At 35.5% G+C, this 19,776-nt stretch overlaps 1 protein-coding gene across 1 annotated transcript in view; it reads left to right on the forward strand.

The window, feature by feature from the left end:
• Positions 1-13,245, forward strand: part of LOC115926730 (ABC transporter B family member 1-like) — a 48,388-nt gene extending 35,143 nt beyond the window's left edge. The window contains exons 8-15 of the mRNA XM_030991940.1: positions 940-1,163; positions 2,769-2,862; positions 4,056-4,285; positions 4,834-4,960; positions 8,583-8,716; positions 10,008-10,178; positions 11,036-11,158; positions 12,442-13,245. Coding sequence (XP_030847800.1) covers positions 940-1,163; positions 2,769-2,862; positions 4,056-4,285; positions 4,834-4,960; positions 8,583-8,716; positions 10,008-10,178; positions 11,036-11,158; positions 12,442-12,645 — 1,307 coding nt within the window. The 3' untranslated portion in view covers positions 12,646-13,245. The remainder of the gene's footprint in view (positions 1-939; positions 1,164-2,768; positions 2,863-4,055; positions 4,286-4,833; positions 4,961-8,582; positions 8,717-10,007; positions 10,179-11,035; positions 11,159-12,441) is intronic.
• Positions 13,246-19,776: the final 6,531 nt, after the last annotated feature.

The raw sequence follows: 19,776 nt of genomic DNA on the forward strand, positions 1-19,776 counted from the left end.
TAGTGAAAATAAGCTTTATTAAACAGGACCCATGATGGTTGATGGTTGATTTTCAAAAGAGAGAATATTTTTAATTAAAATTGACCCTGAAGCCTTTGTACCATGTCTCTGGGTATGATAATTATAACTTCAGTTTAAGCCCTGCTTTCTACTTCCCCCTTTTTCTCCTTTTGTGACATTTGCCAAAGTACCAGTGATATATTAGAAATATTGGTGAATATAAGTCGCAATTTCAGTTGTCTTCCTTGTAGCATTAAAAAATCTCTTATATTTCAGGAAGATAGAGCTATTTTATTTCATTGGTTAGGTTGGACTAGATGTTGAAGTGACTCGGTAACATTGCCTCAGATTCTGAAACAAAAACCTGGTTTTACGAGCCGAGCGCCTGTCTGATTATCAAGATATTTGTGATTAGAAATTGAAATTTCATTTTTCGTTTTTCTAACAGTTTTTATAACACTACAGCCAATTGGGGAAAATGAGTATGGTAAAACTGGTCACTCTAAAGATTTTTGCTTTTTTGAGGTCATTTTGAAGTCCAATTTTTTTAGGGCTTCAATAGTACACCATATCACAGACACTGATAACACGCAAGTCCATGCATCTCACATGTAACATTGTTAAACGATGCCTTTCATACTCAGATTCCTTTATATATTTTCCATCTTTCATTAGGACGATATGTCCAGGCATTCCAGAAGAACTTTCAGGATGCCCTTGGTGATGCGGGAACTGCCGCAGAGGAAGCCCTGTCCAGCATCAGGACTTTGCGGTCTCAGGAAAATTCCCAAGTTGTCTTTCCCATAAAACTAATGTTGCTCTTCAGTTGTTAACCATTCAAATGTCTCTGTGATTTCAGGAAGATAGAGCTATTTTATTTCAGTGGGTAGGTTGGACTAGATTGTAATACCTGGAAACCTTTATTTGTCCATTTCACAGGACGATATGTCCAGGTAATCCAGAAGAACTTTCAGGATGCTCTTGGTGATGCAGGTACTGCCGCAGAGGAAGCCCTGTCCAGCATCAGGACCGTACGCTCATTCATAGGAGAACCCAAGGCCATTCAAAGCTACGAGAAAGAGATTGGCAAGAGTTATCACTACGGCAAGAGGATCGCTGCGGCAAATGGTGTGTTCAATGGCATCGTTGGACTAGTCATGCAGGTAAGAGGCATGGGAAAATGATCTTGGGGGCGTTTCACAAAACTTGTCATCAGTGACAAATGACAATTTGTGTTATAAGCTACTGAAATCCTGGCTTCTGATTGGTTATCAGCAGATTTGTCACTGATTTTTGTAATTTGTTATTGAAATAGGGCTTTGTGAAACGGGTCCCTGGTGTCTTTAGCTCCAACGATGTGCTAATATCGTTAGAATTTCCTCTATATTTGGAATGAATTTTGAGGAAATAAATTGCTAGTTTTAAGCGATCATGGTCATTCTTAGCACTGAAAAGGGTATATGCAAGAGTTTTTACTTTTCCAAGAGAATCTCTGTAGCAGATGTTGTTTTTTGTGATGGCATTGTTGGATCATTCATGTAGGTAAGGGCAGGGTAAAAACAATTAGATAATGTAGCTCACATAAGGTGGATATAAACTCCTAAAAAAAACGTTCTGCAATTAAAGTTTGTGCATTGATATCTCTCTTGTTACTATATTATCATATTGTTGCAAAAATGCATAGTTATTCTTTCGAAACACAAGCCATCTCCAAACAAATGAAGAATTCACTATTGACAATAACAGTGCATTTTGCAACATTTCTCTTTTGACTTGGCACTATATTCAGGTGTACTACACATTCCATGATTACATAATCATTGCAAATGGGGCTTCATTGTAATGGGGAATAAACAGGCTTTTCAATGATACCAACGTCAAGCATGTTGCAACATACAAATAAAATGGAATATGGTTATATGAATGCAGACCTGTCAGTTGTCCCACATTCTCGAGAGAAACAAATCCAGAAAATGCAGAATGTCTGCAATTTCTTTCTTTTTTTATCCTTAATTTTGTGACAGTTTTTGTAAACTTAAAGGTAATACAAAGTTTTGGGGAATTTTTGAAAATTGGATGGTGGTGATTCTTTTCAATTTTGATATATTTGGATGCCCCTGTGGATGTAATATAAGCACTACAAAATTTAGCCTCTAAAACACTTCTGCTTTCGAGAAAAATTGAATATAAAAATTTACCGGTGCTCCCGGTAAATTGTGATAAATTTCAAATAGCGCTGTACGGCCGCACAATGGTAGCTGCGACCATGAAAATTTCAGAATATGTAGTTGTGATATATAATTTCCAAACGGGAATAGCTAATCGGTCAATTTTAGTCAAGAAACATTGTTTTATAGCTTAATTAAAATCAACACCTTGAGAGGGAGCTATACAACATAAAGAGTTTATTATTTATAATTTCATAACTTTAGAATCGATTTCAACCGCGACAACGATCACTGAATATTGTAGGGTCGCATATGCTTCCAGTATGTTCATTTGAAACAAATTCATGACCCCATACCAAAACTTTGTATTACCTAAAAGCATTACAAATCCTTATTGTTAGACCTCTGGATACCCTTTCCTACATGCCTGAAAGTGCCAAAACCCATGAGCTTTCGGGGGCTCTGCCTCCTGGATCCCGGCCTTTATACGCTCCACTCGCATTGCTCTAATGGACTCTTGATTAGAGTTGTCCCGCATTGCAATTTGGGAAAATTAGCAGGTCTGTGAATGCTCTTTTTCTTTCTTTTTTGTTTATCAAGGGAGCTATAGCACTTGTGCTTTGGTATGGTGGCAAGTTGGTGTTTTTAAATAATAAAGACCCTACACAAGGCATTACTGTTGGACAGCTTACATGTGAGTATATCGTAAAACAAGAGGATTGTTTTTAAAGCCTGTGGTAAACTTGGCTGTTATGAGAAAAAAAAGAAAAAAAACCTGGGTGCTCATGAAACATGCCAGGCTTGATAAAAACCTGATTTAAATCCTGATTTTTCCCTTATTTTCTCTATTCTTCCCTATTTTTCCCTATTATTTCCCAATTTGTCTTACTCAAAAAGGGGGGAATGGTGTTAGATGCCATTTTTTCCCCTGGATCCTCTTCTTCTTTTTTTTTTTACTCAAGGGGGTCGTGGTTGAGGGGAATTTTTTTTTTTTTAGTGCTCACTATCACCCCTGCACATGCTCTTTATCGTCTAACTCTAATAATTGTTCTTATCTAATGGTTCAGTCTCCACGATAACCTATCCCTGGTGGTCAACAACACCACATTTCTTCTCTGACATCTAGCAGGTTGTACGACGCTTGCTCCTGCGGCGATTGCTCCACTTCGATTAAATCAATTTTAGTTACCAAATTCTTCACTCCATCCCTGGACCTAATCTAAAACCCAATTGCAACCCTAACCCTAACCTTGTACCTTTGAAAAGGTAAAGTCTGGAGCAATTGTCACAGGAGCAAAGGTTGGGTCACCACCTAGCAACATATATATATATATATGGGTCCATCCAGAAAGTTGGGGCACTTTTTGTGACAAACCAGAAGTGAGAAACAATGTCTGATATCAATTGTAACAATGTTTCCTCCAATCAAGTTTTGCATAAAAAGCATAGCCAACTATCTTCAGAAGTACTCAAGCTTCATGGCGACTCAATATCATGGACCCAAAGTTTATGCAATGTTATATGAATATGGTGTCCATGTAAGGCTGGTAAAAAGAGAAATGTGTATTAAGCAAAGATTTTGAAAAAAAAGCAACTGAAACAGGAATTATTCTGGCAGGGCACTACTATATATAATCATTGCATAAAATCCTCACCAGATAATTTCATCTTCCATGTGTAGTAGAAGATCTCGTACCTATGTTACATGGACACCATCATATATTTTTTGCTTTATGGAATGACGCATATTCTCCCTTTCTAAATTGCCATAGCTATGCGCGCTTAAAAAGTCCTTAGTGAATTTCATGACCACAAATTTGACTAATTAGAGGCCTAGAATCAGACATGCGGTATATAACAACATAATATTCTCCCTCTTCATGATAGCTTTCATGCTTTACACTTTGAACGTGGCCATGGCCTTCGCCTTCTTGTCGGCCCTCTACGGTGACTTCATGAAAGCCGTAGGAGCGTCGGAGAGGATCTTCATGCTGATGGACAGGAAACCGGAGATCCCCGAAGAGGGAGGCCAAGAGATCATGGACTTTACTGGGGAGATCTCTCTGGAAACGGTCACTTTCACTTATCCATCAAGACCAGAAACTAAGATATTACAGGTCAGGTTATATGAAATTAGTAAAGATTTGTTGTTGTTGTTATGACTACCGGTAATTAAGCCAGCCATAAAGGTGTCACCCTTCCATCAAATTATTTTTGATGCATTTTGATGCATCTTTGAATTCTGATGCATCTTTGTATTCTGATGCATTTTTGTCACTGTTGTGATTCTAGTAATGGTAATGGGAATGCTGATGTTTATGGTGGTGATATTGATGAGGATGCAATGATGATGTCATTGTTAATGATAGCATTGATGATGATAATTATGATGATGATAATCATTGATGGAGGAAGCTGGTTGCAAAATCTACAGTGGTGCCCCAACGGTCGGCCAGACTACGGGACAGATGAGATGAGATGATAATCATTGATGATAATGACATGATGATGATCATTGATGATAATGACAGTGATGATGATGACAGTGATGATGATGATCATTATAATAATGGTAATGATGATTTTATTGTTGTTAATGACACGATGGAGATGATGAGGATGATGATGACAACACTAATGATGTATTTCTCTTCTATGAAAACAGGATGTCAGTTTTGAGGTACAGCCTGGTCAGATGGTTGCCCTCGTAGGTCCATCAGGGGGAGGCAAGTCTACCATTGTCAATCTATTGGAGCGATTCTACTTTCCAGATTCTGGACAAGTCAAATTTAGTAAGTAGGATCCTGTCACATTTCTCAAAACGTAAATTAGCACAGTAATAGAAATTTAACTCATTGACTCCTGGAACCTAGTGGCTCCTGTATTAACCCTATGGGTAAGAGAGAATTCAGTTGTCAACCGGTTGGGAATTTTAATAATAGACGATTCACATTGATCAGGCTGTCAACTGAAGACAAATTTCCATATGTGCATATCTGTTGTCATGCTTATCAGCTTATTATTACATTTTTGGTAGCTTTTATAACTATGATAAAAGTTTTGCCTTTCCTAACTACTCATTTATTGCATACATATTGAAATGGACCAGAAGTGACTAAGGCACCAAGCTATCCCACAGTCCATTTGAAATTGGGACATGAAATTTACATCTGGTCATTTTGGGATATTGGCAATACCAAGAATTGAATTCTAGATGGTGTTGATCTAGCATGCCTCAATCCTAGATGGTTTGGATTCTTTTCAAAATTGATGTATTTGTAATTTTTCTTTATATCTTTGAACCTTTCAACTTTGTAATCTTTGTTTGTATCAGTTTCCCCGACTGTTTTAACAAAGAATTTTGATTCAATAAACAGAAATGAATGAATGAATGAATGAATATTAGACAAAGGATCTCATTGCTCTCTTTGCCTGTTCTATGGGAGATAACGCATCATATCCTTGTTTTTGTAAAGGTGGTGTCGATTTTGCAATCCTCTATTTTTGTATGGTCTAGACAAAGAATTCTCTTTGCCTGTTCTATCAGAGATAACATATCATATATCCTTGATTTTGTGAAGTTGGCGTTAATCCAGCAAACTTTAATTTTAGATGGATTAGACAAAGGATCTCATTGCTATAAAGCCAATTCTCTTTGCCTGTTCTATCAGAGAAACATAGCATATATCCTTGATTTTGTGAAGGTGGTGTCGATCCAGCAAACCTCAATTTTAGATGGTTTAGACAAAGGACATCATTGCTCTCATTACTCTCTTTCCCGGTTCAATCAGAGATAACATATCATATATCCTTGATTTTGAAAAATGTAGTGTCAATCTAGGAAACCTCAATTTTAGATAGTTACAGTAATACAAAGAATCTCATTGCTAAGCCAATTCTCTTTGCCTGTTCTATCAGAGATAATATATCATATATCCTTGATTTTGTGAAGGTGGTGTCGATCTAGGAAACCTCAATTTTAGATGGTTTAGACAAAGGATCTCATTGCTAAGCCAATTTTCTTTGCCTGTTCTATCAGAGATAATATATCATATATCCTTGATTTTGTGAAAGTGGCGTCGATCTAGGAAACCTCAATTTTAGATGGTTAATTCAAAGGATCACATTGCTAAGCCAATTCTCTTTGCCTGTTCTATCAGAGATAACATATCATATATCCTTGATTTTGTGAAGGTGGCGTCGATCTAGCAAGCCTTGATCCTAGATGGTTTAGACAAAGAATCTCATCGCTAAGCCGATTCTCTTTGCCTGTTCTATCAAAGATAACATATTATATATCCTTGATTTTGTAAAAGGTAGTGTCAATCTAGGAAACCTCAATTTTAGATAGTTACAGTAATACAAAGAATCTCATTGCTAAGCCGATTCTCTTTGCCTGTTCTATCAGAGATAACATATCATATATCCTTGATTTTGGGAAGTTTGCATCGATCCAGCAAACCTCAATTTTAGATGGTTTAGACAAAGGACATCAGTGCTAAGCCAATTTTCTTTGCCTGTTCTATCGGAGATAACATATCATATATCCTTGATTTTGTGAAGGTGGTGTCGATCTAGCAAGCCTTGATCCGAGATGGTTTAGACGAAGAATCTCATCGCTAAGCCGATTCTCTTTGCCTGTTCTATCAAAGATAACATATTATATATCCTTGATTTTGTAAAAGGTAGTGTCAATCTAGGAAACCTCAATTTTAGATAGTTACAGTAATACAAAGAATCTCATTGCTAAGCCAATTCTTTTTGCCTGTTCTATCAGAGATAATATATTATATATCCTTGATTTTGTAAAATGTATTGTCAATTTTGCAAGCCTCAACTTTAGATGGTAATAGACAAAACATTCTCTTTGCCTGGTCTATCAGAGATAACATATCATATATCCTTGATTTTGTGAAGGTGGCGTCGATCTAGCAAGCCTTGATCCTAGATGGTTTAGACGAAGAATCTCATCGCTAAGCCGATTCTCTTTGCCTGTTCTATCAAAGATAACATATCATATATCCTTGATTTTGTGCAGGTGGCGTCGATCTAGCTAGCCTTGATCCAAGATGGTTTCGACAAAGAATCTCATCGCTAAGCCGATTCTCTTTGCCTGTTCTATCAAAGATAACAAATCATATACATGTATCCTTGATTTTGTAAAAGGTAGTGTCAATCTAGGAAGCCTCAATTTAAGACGGTAATACATACCTGCCAACCACCCCGATTTAGGCGGAGTTTCTCCGCATTTTTCATACCAACTCCGAATTCCGAGTGCATGCCTCAAAACTCCGATTTTTTTTAATTTTATTTATTTTATCTTTTTTATTTATTTATTTTTTTTTTTAATAATTTTTTGTAAATTAATATTTTGTGTGTGCGTCCGCCATTTTCAATGGCAAAATGTCCATTCTGTCCTGTAAAGTATCCTACAAGCATCTCACATCAGCAATTTGGGGATGTTTATTCATACCTGCGTACAGCCCACGTGTATTTATATTACATGTGCAGTCAGGGGCGTACGCAGGATTTTTTCAAGGGGGGGGGGGGTTTTAAAATCGGGCCCAAAATATTTTGCTCCCGAAAAATTTAAAATCGCGCCGGCCGAAAAGTCGCTCAGGGGGGGGGGTAAGCGGACACTTTTTTTTTTTTTTTGGTTTCGAAATTTGAAAATTTGACATTTTTCTTCGTTGGGGGGGGGGTAAGGTCACCTTTTTTAGGTTAGCCGTGGGCATATATATATATATATGTATATATATTTTTTTTTTTTTTTTTTTTTTTTAAACTAATAAAAAAAAAATTAAAAAAAAAAACCAAAGGGGGGGGGGGGGGGGGGGGTTTAGGTTTTTTTTAGGGGGGGGGTTCACACACATAAAAATACCAAAGGGGGGTGTGAACCCCCCCCCCGTGCAGTTGATACGCCGTGCATAAACACTGTATACATTGGCGTGTTTTCTTCAATGCTTGTGCGATGACTGCGATCGTGGAAGCTTGTTATTTACCGGACTTCCTCAGATTTATTTTGGATTACTACTACTATATACCTTTGCAAAATAGGGCTCCTAACTGAGGTGGGTAGTGAAACATGTAGTTTTGTGAGTGTTCACATTTCAAAAATTGTTTATGTGTGGGGCGAAAAGGTTGAAGGAAAAGGCCCATTTGCACCATTAAAATGGAGAGAAAAAAAAATAGACCCTAAAGTGCTGTGTACCCCCCCCCCCCCCCCCCCCCCCCAATCTACGGGCTACTACCCCAATCCTTCGGTGGTTCACGACCTCGTAGTCCATCCAGAAAAATTTACTCCTAATTTCTCTTGTCTCAGGTTGGCAGGTATGGTAATAGACCAAACATTCTCTGTGCCTGGTCTATCAGAGATAACATATCATATATCCTTGTATCCTTGATTTTGTGCAGGTGGTGTCGATCTAGCAAGCCTTGATCCTAGATGGTTTAGACAAAGGGTCTCATTAGTGAGTCAGGAACCGGTACTCTTTGCGTGCTCCATCAGAGATAACATCTCATACGGCAGGAACGCTACAGATGATGAGGTGAGATATATAGATTGCCGTTATGATGAATATTACTTATTATATCCTGCATCAAAAACTTGTTTGCTTTTGATTGGTTGAGAGCTCGTCACATGACCAAAAATATTTGAGCTATTTTTAGAAAGTACTATATGAGAGTACTATTTTGGTTTACTATATGGGAGTTGAAAAAAAAATGTGATTTTTTTTTGGGGGGGGGGTGGGGGATTGAATTTTTTTTTTTTAAATCTTAATTCAATGAAAACAAAACATTTTAAATCTTTTTAGATAAAAATTGACATATTTTTGTTCTAAATTTTTTTTCTTCCCAAAATTTTTTTTCTAATTTTTTTTTAAAATAAAATAAATTTTTGATTGCAGGATATAAAACAAATATACCATGCCTCAAATCGAGGTACTGGTTAAAACTATGGGCCTTGGCGACTCCAGAAGTACCATTTGCTTCGGGGCTGCGCCCCTAAGCAAATAGTACTATTGGAGTAGGAAAAGTGAATAAAATATATAATTTTGTAAAACATGACATATATATATATATATATATATATATATATATATATATATAAGCAAAAATCAAAATATATATTTATTGTAATATAAAAGTGAATAAAATATATAATTTTGTAAAAAATTACATATATATATATAAGCAAAAATCAAAGTATATATATATTTTAAAATATATCATGAATATATTTATGATAGGAAAAGGAACAATATACATGTATGTGAGGAGAGGAAAAGGAATAATGTATTTGGGATAGGAAAGAGGAATGAGATATCAAGAAAAGGAAGCCTGATTGCTCAGTGGTAAAGGACTGGGGGGCGTTTCACAGAACTTGTCATCAGTCACATATGATAGTTTTTGTTATAAGCTACTGAAATCCTTGCTTCTGATTGGTTATCGGCAGATTTGTCACTGATTTTTGTCATTTGTCATCGAAAAAAGGCTTTGTGAAACCGGTCCCTGGTCTTATGAACAGGAGGTCTAGGGTTCTAATTGAAGTATGTACCCATAGTATGCCCTTTGTTACCGGGTATACAGATTTATTTGCCCCTTTGCAACCGTGAAGTTCTATGTAGAAAACTGTGTACATGCGTCCGATGAAAGGGGCAGTTAAAAACCTCATTGGCGTTGAATTTGTCCTTCCTTGATGCCCAAAATATCTTGAGATGTACAGTGTATCTTGAATGTTTATTTAGGTGGTTGCTTTAGAGGGGTTTAGTGTAGTCAATTTTGAATCTTTGTCTATTTAACTTTCATCCTTAACCATCGTATCTTCTTCTCCCACAGATCTATGAAGCAGCTAAGATGGCCAACGCACATGAGTTTGTGACAGGTTTCGAGGAGGGGTACGACACCATGGTCGGTGAGAGGGGGATCATGCTCTCGGGAGGTCAGAAGCAGCGACTGGCCATCGCTAGAGCTCTTATTATGGATCCTACGGTACTATTGCTCGATGAGGTGAGATTAATCGCCTACTTGTGACAAGGGCACTTATTAAAGCCCCACTGAACTACTTGTATCTACTTGCGCCCTCTATATAGCAAACAATGCCTAAGCGGTACCCGTTGGTCCCCCATGATCCCCTTTTTCTTATGTTAATTGAGAGCTGATTTGGTGAGATAACCACCTGTCAATGACCTCACAGGGTGGTCTTATCCCTCCTGGCCAAACTAGTGCAGATGGGCTTTAGCACTTTTAAGTGAAAAGAAAAAAGAAACTGTAGAGTACAAGGCATATGTGTCTGTGACATTTCCTCTCTGGTTATCAAGAACAAATGAGGCACTTCCTCTATGTAATTTTTTCTGCATGTATGGTTCGTGAAATCAAGGACTAATTTTCATCAATATAAATTTTAGCAACATATTTCATACAATGAATTGATTACATTTGCATGTGTCTTCTTGCCATAACACATCTCTTTTTGTTTTATAACCCCAAAATAGCAAGATATCTATGAATTGATATTTAATGATTCCCCACTCCCCCCCCCCCCCCCCCAAACAAAAAAATAATAATAATAATAACAATAACATTAATAACGCTAATAAATAAGAAGAAAAAGAGGAAGAAGAAAATATTAAAATACTAAATTAAAATATAAATAACTATATGATAAAAATACTAATTTTTAAAAAAATAATGGTAAATAAATGAATAAATAATAAGGAAAACCTTTTGCAGATTTTTTCAACCATTCTCATCTACTGTGTTTGCCAAATGTAAACAATGGACAATAACATGCCATGTGATTCATGAAATGAAAACATCCACTACCATCAAGTGATATCTGCCCTGTGTTGTTTTGTGTTGTCTAGGCAACGAGTGCCTTGGATGCTGAGAGTGAGCATCTGGTACAGGAGGCTATCGACAGGGCCATGGTAGGGAGGACAGTGCTCGTCATTGCTCATCGACTATCGACAGTCAAACATGCATCTCAGGTGAGTACGGCAGACAGAGACTTCCCATGTTTGGATTATACAGAAGGCTTGCGGGTGCACCATGTGAGAGAGAGGGAGGATTGAGGAGTCTTGAAAAGGACTCTTGGTAATCTTTCTTGAGGGTTTGTAGTCCTGAAAAGGACTGTTTGGTTTAGTCTTGAAAAAGACTGTTGGTTATCTTTCTTAGCTTATAGTTCTAAGGAGAACTATAGCACTTGGAGAGGATGAGTGGCGGGAGTGGCTCAACATTTCGAACAGGTTGACTATTCATCGTCGGATAGTCAACCTGTTCAAAACCTTTTTCAACACTATACCAAACAGTCCTTTTCAGGACTACAAACCCTCAAGAAAAATTGCAGAGAGTCCTTTTTCAGGACTCCTCAATCCTCCCTCTCTCTCTCACATGGTGCACCCGCAAGCCTACTGTATATCTACATCACCACGCAAGCTGACACTTACAAGCAGCATCTAAGTATGGATTAGTTTTCTGGTTTTACTCACGTTTCAAGGCGTATGCAAGCTATTGCTATTCTACTGTAAAACCTGTGACTTTCTCAATATGAAACTATCTCAAATTATCATATTATCAATGCATAAATAAATAATGTGAGGTACATTATCTACATATATGTTAGAAGCTACCATCCATCGTCCATCCATTATTTTTGATAATCATTACATGATTATGAGACCATGTGGACAGTAGACAGGCTGGGTGGTATTCTCTAAAGCGGACTAACTTTAGTCCATGGTTTAATCCACCGACTAAGTATGGAATGCCAAGTGTCCATATGAATATATTTTTGAATACTTTAATATGTCCCTAAATTACCATGATAACATAATTATATCATAGTTTATTGTTGTTTATAAATTATGTTATTTCATGATTCAAAAACATATTCATATGGACACTTGGCATTCCATACTTAATTGGTGGACTAAACCATGGACTAAAGTTAGTCCGCTTTCGAGAATACCATCCGCTGGGTTTAGACCATATGGGAATAGACTAATTGGGTAGTAGACGAACTGGTTGTAGATAGGCTAGTTGTAGACCAATTGGCGATTCACCGTTGTATTTCATGTTCCTTGAAGTAGACCACAGGACACTCATTCTTTGATACAGAGCATTGTTAATGCATTGTCGGGTCATTCACACTACTCTTCTTTCACTATATTTCATATTCCTTGAAGTAGACCACAGGACACTCGTTATTTGATACAGAGCATTGTCAATGCATTGTCGGGTCTTTCACACTACTCTCCTTCCATTCTACCAGGTGATCGTGATCAAGAAGGGCAAGATTGCTGAGAAGGGTACCCACCAGGAGCTACTTGACAAGGGTGGGGTCTACAAGAAACTGGTGCTGAGGCAGCTCAGTACCGGAGGAGGAGGTGGGGGCGTGGCCGAGACGGTCTCCAACGAGAAGAATGGTAACATCGATGAAGAATTGGATGATATAGATGAGGCGGATGAAGATTAGATTAGGGCTCTAGCTTTGATGTCTCGGGAGGACAATGGACCAATCGGGGAAATTTTTATTATTGAAATTGAAATGTTGCTGTGGATGAGAAGAAGACTAGGTGTGAAACTATGAACAAGTTTGGCAAGTTTGAAATTGGAAATGGAAATTGGAAATTGAGATCGAAATGTAGTGTGGACAATTTGGATGAAAATTGAGAAATGGATCTTTGATGTCTTGGGAGGAGAATGGATCAATATAGCAAAATTTGAATTTGAATTTGAAATAAATATGAGATGGATTACGACTGAAAATGACATATCATATCTAGTATCAAAATAAACAAAATTTACCATTTAAATTTAAATTCTAATTCAAATTTGAATTAGAAATCGAAAATGTTGCTTTGGGTAAAGATTGATGAAGATTAGAGATGGTGCAATAAAAAAAAAAGAACAAATATGGTTATTTTGAAAATAGAATTTGGAAATTGAAATGTTGCTTTGGATGAGATGAAGATTATCAAATGATAGAGGAGAAGGGACCAATATGGTAATGTTAACATTGAGACTTGAAATTGAACTTGGAATTCAAAGTTGAATTGGAATTGGAAATGTAGATTTTGATAAACTGCATGAAGATGAGAGTGGAGGAGAATGGACAAATAATGTAATTATAAGATTGAAATTGATAATGAAACATAACAAAATTTAAATTTAAATTTAAATTATAATGTAACTCGTTTAGGAATGTCAGAGATGCAGCTATCGATTTATCGAGAAGAATGAATCAAATAGTAATTTCGAAATTGAATTGAAATTGAAATGAATAATTTAAGTATTTATATGTAACTTCGGATTGAATAGAGGAAGATTTGAAAATCGACCTATCATATGTTTAGAAGAGTGGACCAATATGCTAATTTTACATATGAAATTAGAATTGGAAAAATTAAATTGAACTCTAGCTGTGTATCAGATTTATTAACTTGTAAATTTGAAATGATATCCAAGAATTAATTTGATTTGGATTTAGGTTAACAAAATTTGCTGCCTTTCAGATCGATTGTTCCAGGGTAAAACAATTAGATTTCGGATTTCAGCAATTTGTAATTTAAGTAAATGTTAATTTTCCTGGAATAGGTTGTGGGAAATTGTGCTGCATGTAAGTAGATTAAACATCTGCATATTTTTTAATTTTAATGAAACAAAACACATTCTCTTGAAGAGCAGTGTATAGAAGCTCATTTGCTTAAAGGAGTGAAAGTACACTTGTATGCAGTTGATGATTATGTAACAATAGCAGGAAATATTTCTGATTAATCTCTGATACTTTGCCTGTAATTGATGAACCTGGTGCAATAAATTAAACAGCCAGTAAATGTAAAAAAGAGATTATATTAGCACACTAAATGTTAAATATATAATTGTTACAAACACTGTTATATATCTGATGTAACATTATTTACAAACACTGTTAAATCAGATGTTAAATGTTTACATTGACTTTTACATGATTAATATGTGACTTTGTTATAAACAGTGATGCACAAACACTGTTGCATGATAAATCTGATGTAACATTCTTACAAACACCATTACATCTTACAGTATGTAACATTGCTACAAACATTGTCATATCTGATTACAAACACTGTTACATCTGATGTGACATTCTTACAAACACCATTACATCGTACAGTATGTAACATTGCTAAAAACATTGTCATATCTGATTACAAACACATCTGATGTGACATTCTTACCAACACCATTACATCTTACAGTATGTAACATTGCTACAAACATTGTCATATCTGATTACAAACACTGTTACATCTGATGTGACATTCTTACAAACACCATTACATCTTACAGTATGTAACAATGCTACAAACACTGTCATATCTGATGTAATATGTTTACAACCACTATTACATCTGATATAACATTGCTACAAACACTGTCATATCTGCTGTCACATTGTTACATACACTGTTACATCTGATGTATTGCTTTAGATAGCTATGTAAACAATTTAGGAGATGAGGTATGACCACTGGCTAATTGACAGTATGAAAGCATACTAGGTCCATGATGAAAGCGTGTTTAGGAATGACTAAATCGAGTTGCCAAGATAGAATAAAATTATAAGTAGGTTTTGCTCTTTTATAAAATAAACTGATATACCAGTATGTTATGAGTTTTGATTAGCCAAGTGTTTTAACCCTTACTGTACTGGGGGGGGGGGGGCCTGGGAGGCCCCCCCCTCGACATTTTCGGAGATTGCGCCACAACCGCTCAGAATTTTGAATTGTCGTTTCATGACTTTTTTCCCTCAAGTCTTACGCACATTTTGATACCATTTTCGTAAAAATCGGATATACCTGTAAGGTGTTACATAACAATTAGTATGCGCATGTCATCAAAAAAGTGCTATAATTGCATATATTCATGTACAAGCAGAAATGTGAAGCTATGAATTGATATCAAATTGCTTTTATATGTTTCTCAAAGTAACTTGATGTATTTCAGAACAAAAGAATACATTAGAAATAAAACAATAGATATAATAAGAAATAAAAAACAATAAAATACATAAGAAAATAAATAGTTGAAAATCGCATCAAATTTGCATAAATTATCATTATTAATTACTTCAAATAACTTTTTTGTGATAGAAAAGAAGTTTCATTTGAATAATGAGTAACAACATTCAAAAAGTGGAGTCTGACAATTTTTGTAAGGATTCTAGTTTCCGATATATATTTCCGGATTTGATATTCATGAATGCATATTCATAATTTATGCAAATTAACCTATCAATTTTCAAATATCATAAAAATAATGAAACCTCATGAATTTGAGATGAAGGAAACATTTATTCAATACATTTTCAAGATTCTTCACAATTCTACGGACAAATATGTAGAGTTTTCTGTAAAATGCATAAAATTAGCATTTTGCATAATTAATTAGGCTATAACGACAAAAATTTGCATATTAGCGAAAAACTAATTATACCATCTTGTTCCTTACGTAAATATCTACAAACATGCAAATTTTCGCGTTCATCGGACATTCGACGGCCGAGATCATAGGGGGGGGGGCCTCCCAGGTCCCCCCCCCCCCCCCCAGTCAGAGAGTGCTCGAAATAGCCCAGTACAGTAAGGGTTAAAGACATCTTTGTGGGACATGTGAACCAAAATAATTCCTTTTTTGTTTGTTTCCATATTAGGTGGAGTTTTTGTAATAGCAAAAGCAGTCTGACCTTTGCAAGTGAATGTCAGAGTGATGTGGCAGGTTACATGTGATTTTGGGGATGCTTCGTTTATTTTGATGGGATAGAGTAAGGTGGGGTATTTTTAATGGAAGTTGCGCATCAAGTAATGATGAAGCAGCAGTTTTTGGGAGGTGGTGAATCATAAATCATGCTGACCCCTACTCTGATGATAATCAGCCTCGGGTCAACTTCAAATCAAGCCACAAACAGTTTTACCTACCATCAATATTAAATTAACTAAAACTCAATCGCAAACAAATCCCTAACCCTAAAGCTTGGAGAAAGTGTCATAATAGCCAATATAGGATCATCAGAAACACTGATCATAGTGCAATTTTTCATTTTAGGCTTTGAAATAAAAAAGAGAGATCATGAAAAAATGATAGAGGTCTTTAAATGTTTTTAAAAGCCTGGTTCTATTGGTATCGTCTCATCAAGCAGGATCTTTATATAGTAATACTCATGCCTTCTCTGCAATGAGAATTGATGTTGCAGTGGACCGGGGACAGTTATTTTATCAAGGGGGTGCAAGTAATTATGCATGTACATGTATGTAATAAAAAAGGCCGTCTTTCAGTGTAATCTACACACACTTTTGTAGCTTGTAGGTGGTATTCTCTAGACTAAGTAGACTAAGTATAGAATGCCAAGTGTCCATATGAATATGATTTGAATAATTTAATCTGTCACTAAATTTAAATAAAATGTTATAACATAACTCATAAACAAACATATAACTATGATATAAATATGTTATCATGGTAATTTAGGGACATATCAAATTATTCAAAAATATATTCATATGGACACTTGGCATTCCATACTTAGCATACATGCCAACTGTTCAGATTAAAGAGGAACATTCCTCTTTTTGGAAGAAGATAATTATCATTTTAATGCAGGTGTTCCTCTTCCTGTACAAATTTGTCTGTAGTATTGAATAGGAGAGTTAGGATTGTTCCTCTTTTTTTTTAAAATCGCATAATTTGTACATGCAGATTTCTGATTTTCAAATGTTGGCATGTATGACTTAGTTGGTGGATTAAACCATGGATTAAAGTTAGTCCGCTCTCGAGAAGTGTGTTTTGGTATAGATCCAGCAATACCAGGTGATGTATTGTTGAATTAATGTAGTGTGAAAGTCAGATTGTCAAGTTCCTTTGCTTTATGATTGGTGCCAGTCAATGAAAAGATATATTTCCTTGTGTTTTCTCGTGCAGCTTATCAGTCATAACCTTTTCTATGTACACTGCAGTAGTATGTCTGGAAGACTAGAACCATTACTATTGTGTTGAAGTCTTTGAACGATGTTAGTCAACCCACGAAGCACACTACACGATCCGACTACGATCCGAATTTGGAAGAATTTGTGATAGCCGCTTCTTAAGAACGTATAAACATGTAACATCTTAATGATCAAATTTCTGAAAAGTCTGAAGTTTGTCGAAAAATTACTGGGGAACTATTTAGAAAAAAAACTTTTAAATGGAAGTAGTTTTTAGACTTCCTGGTACCTGGTATGAGAGTATAGTGAGCATTTTAATACTCAGGAGCTCCTGTTCATGTGTTACAATGTAGGAACTAACATGTACATGCAAGTGTAATGAAAAGTTTCTGCATATTTTTAACGAGAAAAATACTTTTTTAGACGTTGCCTCCTTTTGTCAAAGTTTGCCAGCATACATGCACCAGGTTTTTGTAAGCACAGGTATCCATAATCGATGGTACGCAACACTTCTTGCAGAGGAGAAAAAATTGAATGCCTTTATTGCTAATGTTCAAATTTGTAAATTGGTAAAACGTGATCTCTCATCATTGCATTGTAACTTGTATTCATACATTGTTTACCTTTATAGTGTAGCATATTAATAAATATAAGAATGTAGGTTCAATTTGTTTAAACACTGTATCTATAATCAATGATACGCAGAGAATTCTCTCATGGCTGCCAAGCAATTGTGGGGATTGTCTTACCGAATGAAGAAACTGGCAAGCCATGACAATTATTATTAATTATGATACCCGTTAGATTGATTTCTTCTTTTTGTCCCCCTTTTTTGTAATTTTTCAATGAAGACCAGTACTTTGTTAATATTCTTTGATCGATTTTAATGCTGTTGAGTGAATTAAATATGTTATTGAAAGAGATTAGCATTCAAAAAATGTAATTTTAGTGTGGTATTGTATTTGCTATGGTCACATGTATTCGACTGTTTTCGCCTGTCTTATCAAGCATTTGTCAATGGTGTATGTTTGCTACTGTCATTTGTAAACTCATTTTGTTGTCAAATCATCAAGTTAACATATTTTTAACAGGTTTTCGGACTTACTATCTTAAGTAATTGTATTTTGCAATAGATATTGTTGTTGATATTTTTAAACTTTATAGATTTATATCTTGTAATGGAATCAAATTTTCTTGATGCAGTTTATTCATAATAATAATTATTAAACGTCTTTGTACAGCACATAACACATAGGTACATGTATACTTGCATATCTCTATGCAGTATTTGGGATGCATTTATGATTTTGAAATGATGGAATGGGAAAAGTTTTAATGATCTTGCTTTACTTACATCAGGTTGCATGCCATTGAATTTTCATGAAATGTATGTACATTCCTGTAGAAGTTTAGGTGCAGGATTGAACAAATCTAAATGTTTGTCATGCAAGTTTGAAAAGATAAATGTCTCATCAACATGCATAATTTATAAGATTTCTATCTTGATTTTGAATGTAGGATAAACACAGCACTAGAGTTCTGGTAAATATAGACAATTAATTCTCACAGAATCCAATGAAACTTGCACTGAAAGTTCAAGATTACAAATAAATGACAATGATCACATGTGCCAAACAATTGTAGAACATGCATAGTGGCTGAGTAATGAGCATATAGCCAGAAAGATAAGGAAATCCAGGTATTAATGTTTAATGCCAAATTTAATGTATACGTCTTTGTGAAGTGCATAATTACAGATTATTTCACTCACCTGTTACGGATAATAGTATTTCAAAAGTCATTATGCAAACTGCATACACGTATATCATGTGTTGTTAGTTAGGGCAAGTCATCATGTTTGTCCTACCTAGCAACAAATACTGTACAGGTGTATGTAATTTGCTTTCTGACTATTGAGATACAAATAATTGTAAATAATTATAAACGGGTGAATTAAATAATTTGTATTGGGCAATTTACAAAGATGTATGCATTATATTTTGATACATTATGAAATTAGCATATATAGTGTCTCGCCTTTTCATGCTTTTTATATTGCACTTGAGAATAAGGGAAAATTTCACGGCAGCTTAGTAATGCAAGTATCTTTGTTTTCATAGTCTACTAAAAGCAAAGAAATCTGAGGAACGGTTTTTGAGGGCATACACAAACTGCTCATAGGCTTTGAAATTAGGTGCATATACTGGTAGATACTGGTAGATCTATACTACAGTCTGTTTAATATAAACTGCCACTTTTGCCATTTTGAATCTACTCTCATCTTTGATCTGTGTATGTACCAGTAATCATATTCAAAAATCTTATTCAATCTTCTTTTTGCAATAGATAATGTTTGTGTGTATGATGTATTACGTAGACATTCCATTGTATCCTTTACATGTTCATTGTGAAGAAAGATACGGGAGACGGAGGAAGGGGCAAAATTTAATGCGAAACATCCCACAAGTATCCTATATTCATATTGGCTTGAAGGTAAACCTGGTATTTAGTCTACTGGTTTAGGCGTTGTAGGACCACCAATTCATTGCATTCTAAATGTCAAGCTCTAATTAATTCTGTGTAAATAATTGTCATGCTGTGACAAAATCATAAAAGACATAGTGAGTCTAGTCATGAAGAAAACG

This window comes from Strongylocentrotus purpuratus, unplaced genomic scaffold (assembly GCF_000002235.5).
Source record: "Strongylocentrotus purpuratus isolate Spur 01 unplaced genomic scaffold, Spur_5.0 spur5_scaffold_2, whole genome shotgun sequence".
NCBI classification, from domain to species: domain Eukaryota; kingdom Metazoa; phylum Echinodermata; class Echinoidea; order Camarodonta; family Strongylocentrotidae; genus Strongylocentrotus; species Strongylocentrotus purpuratus.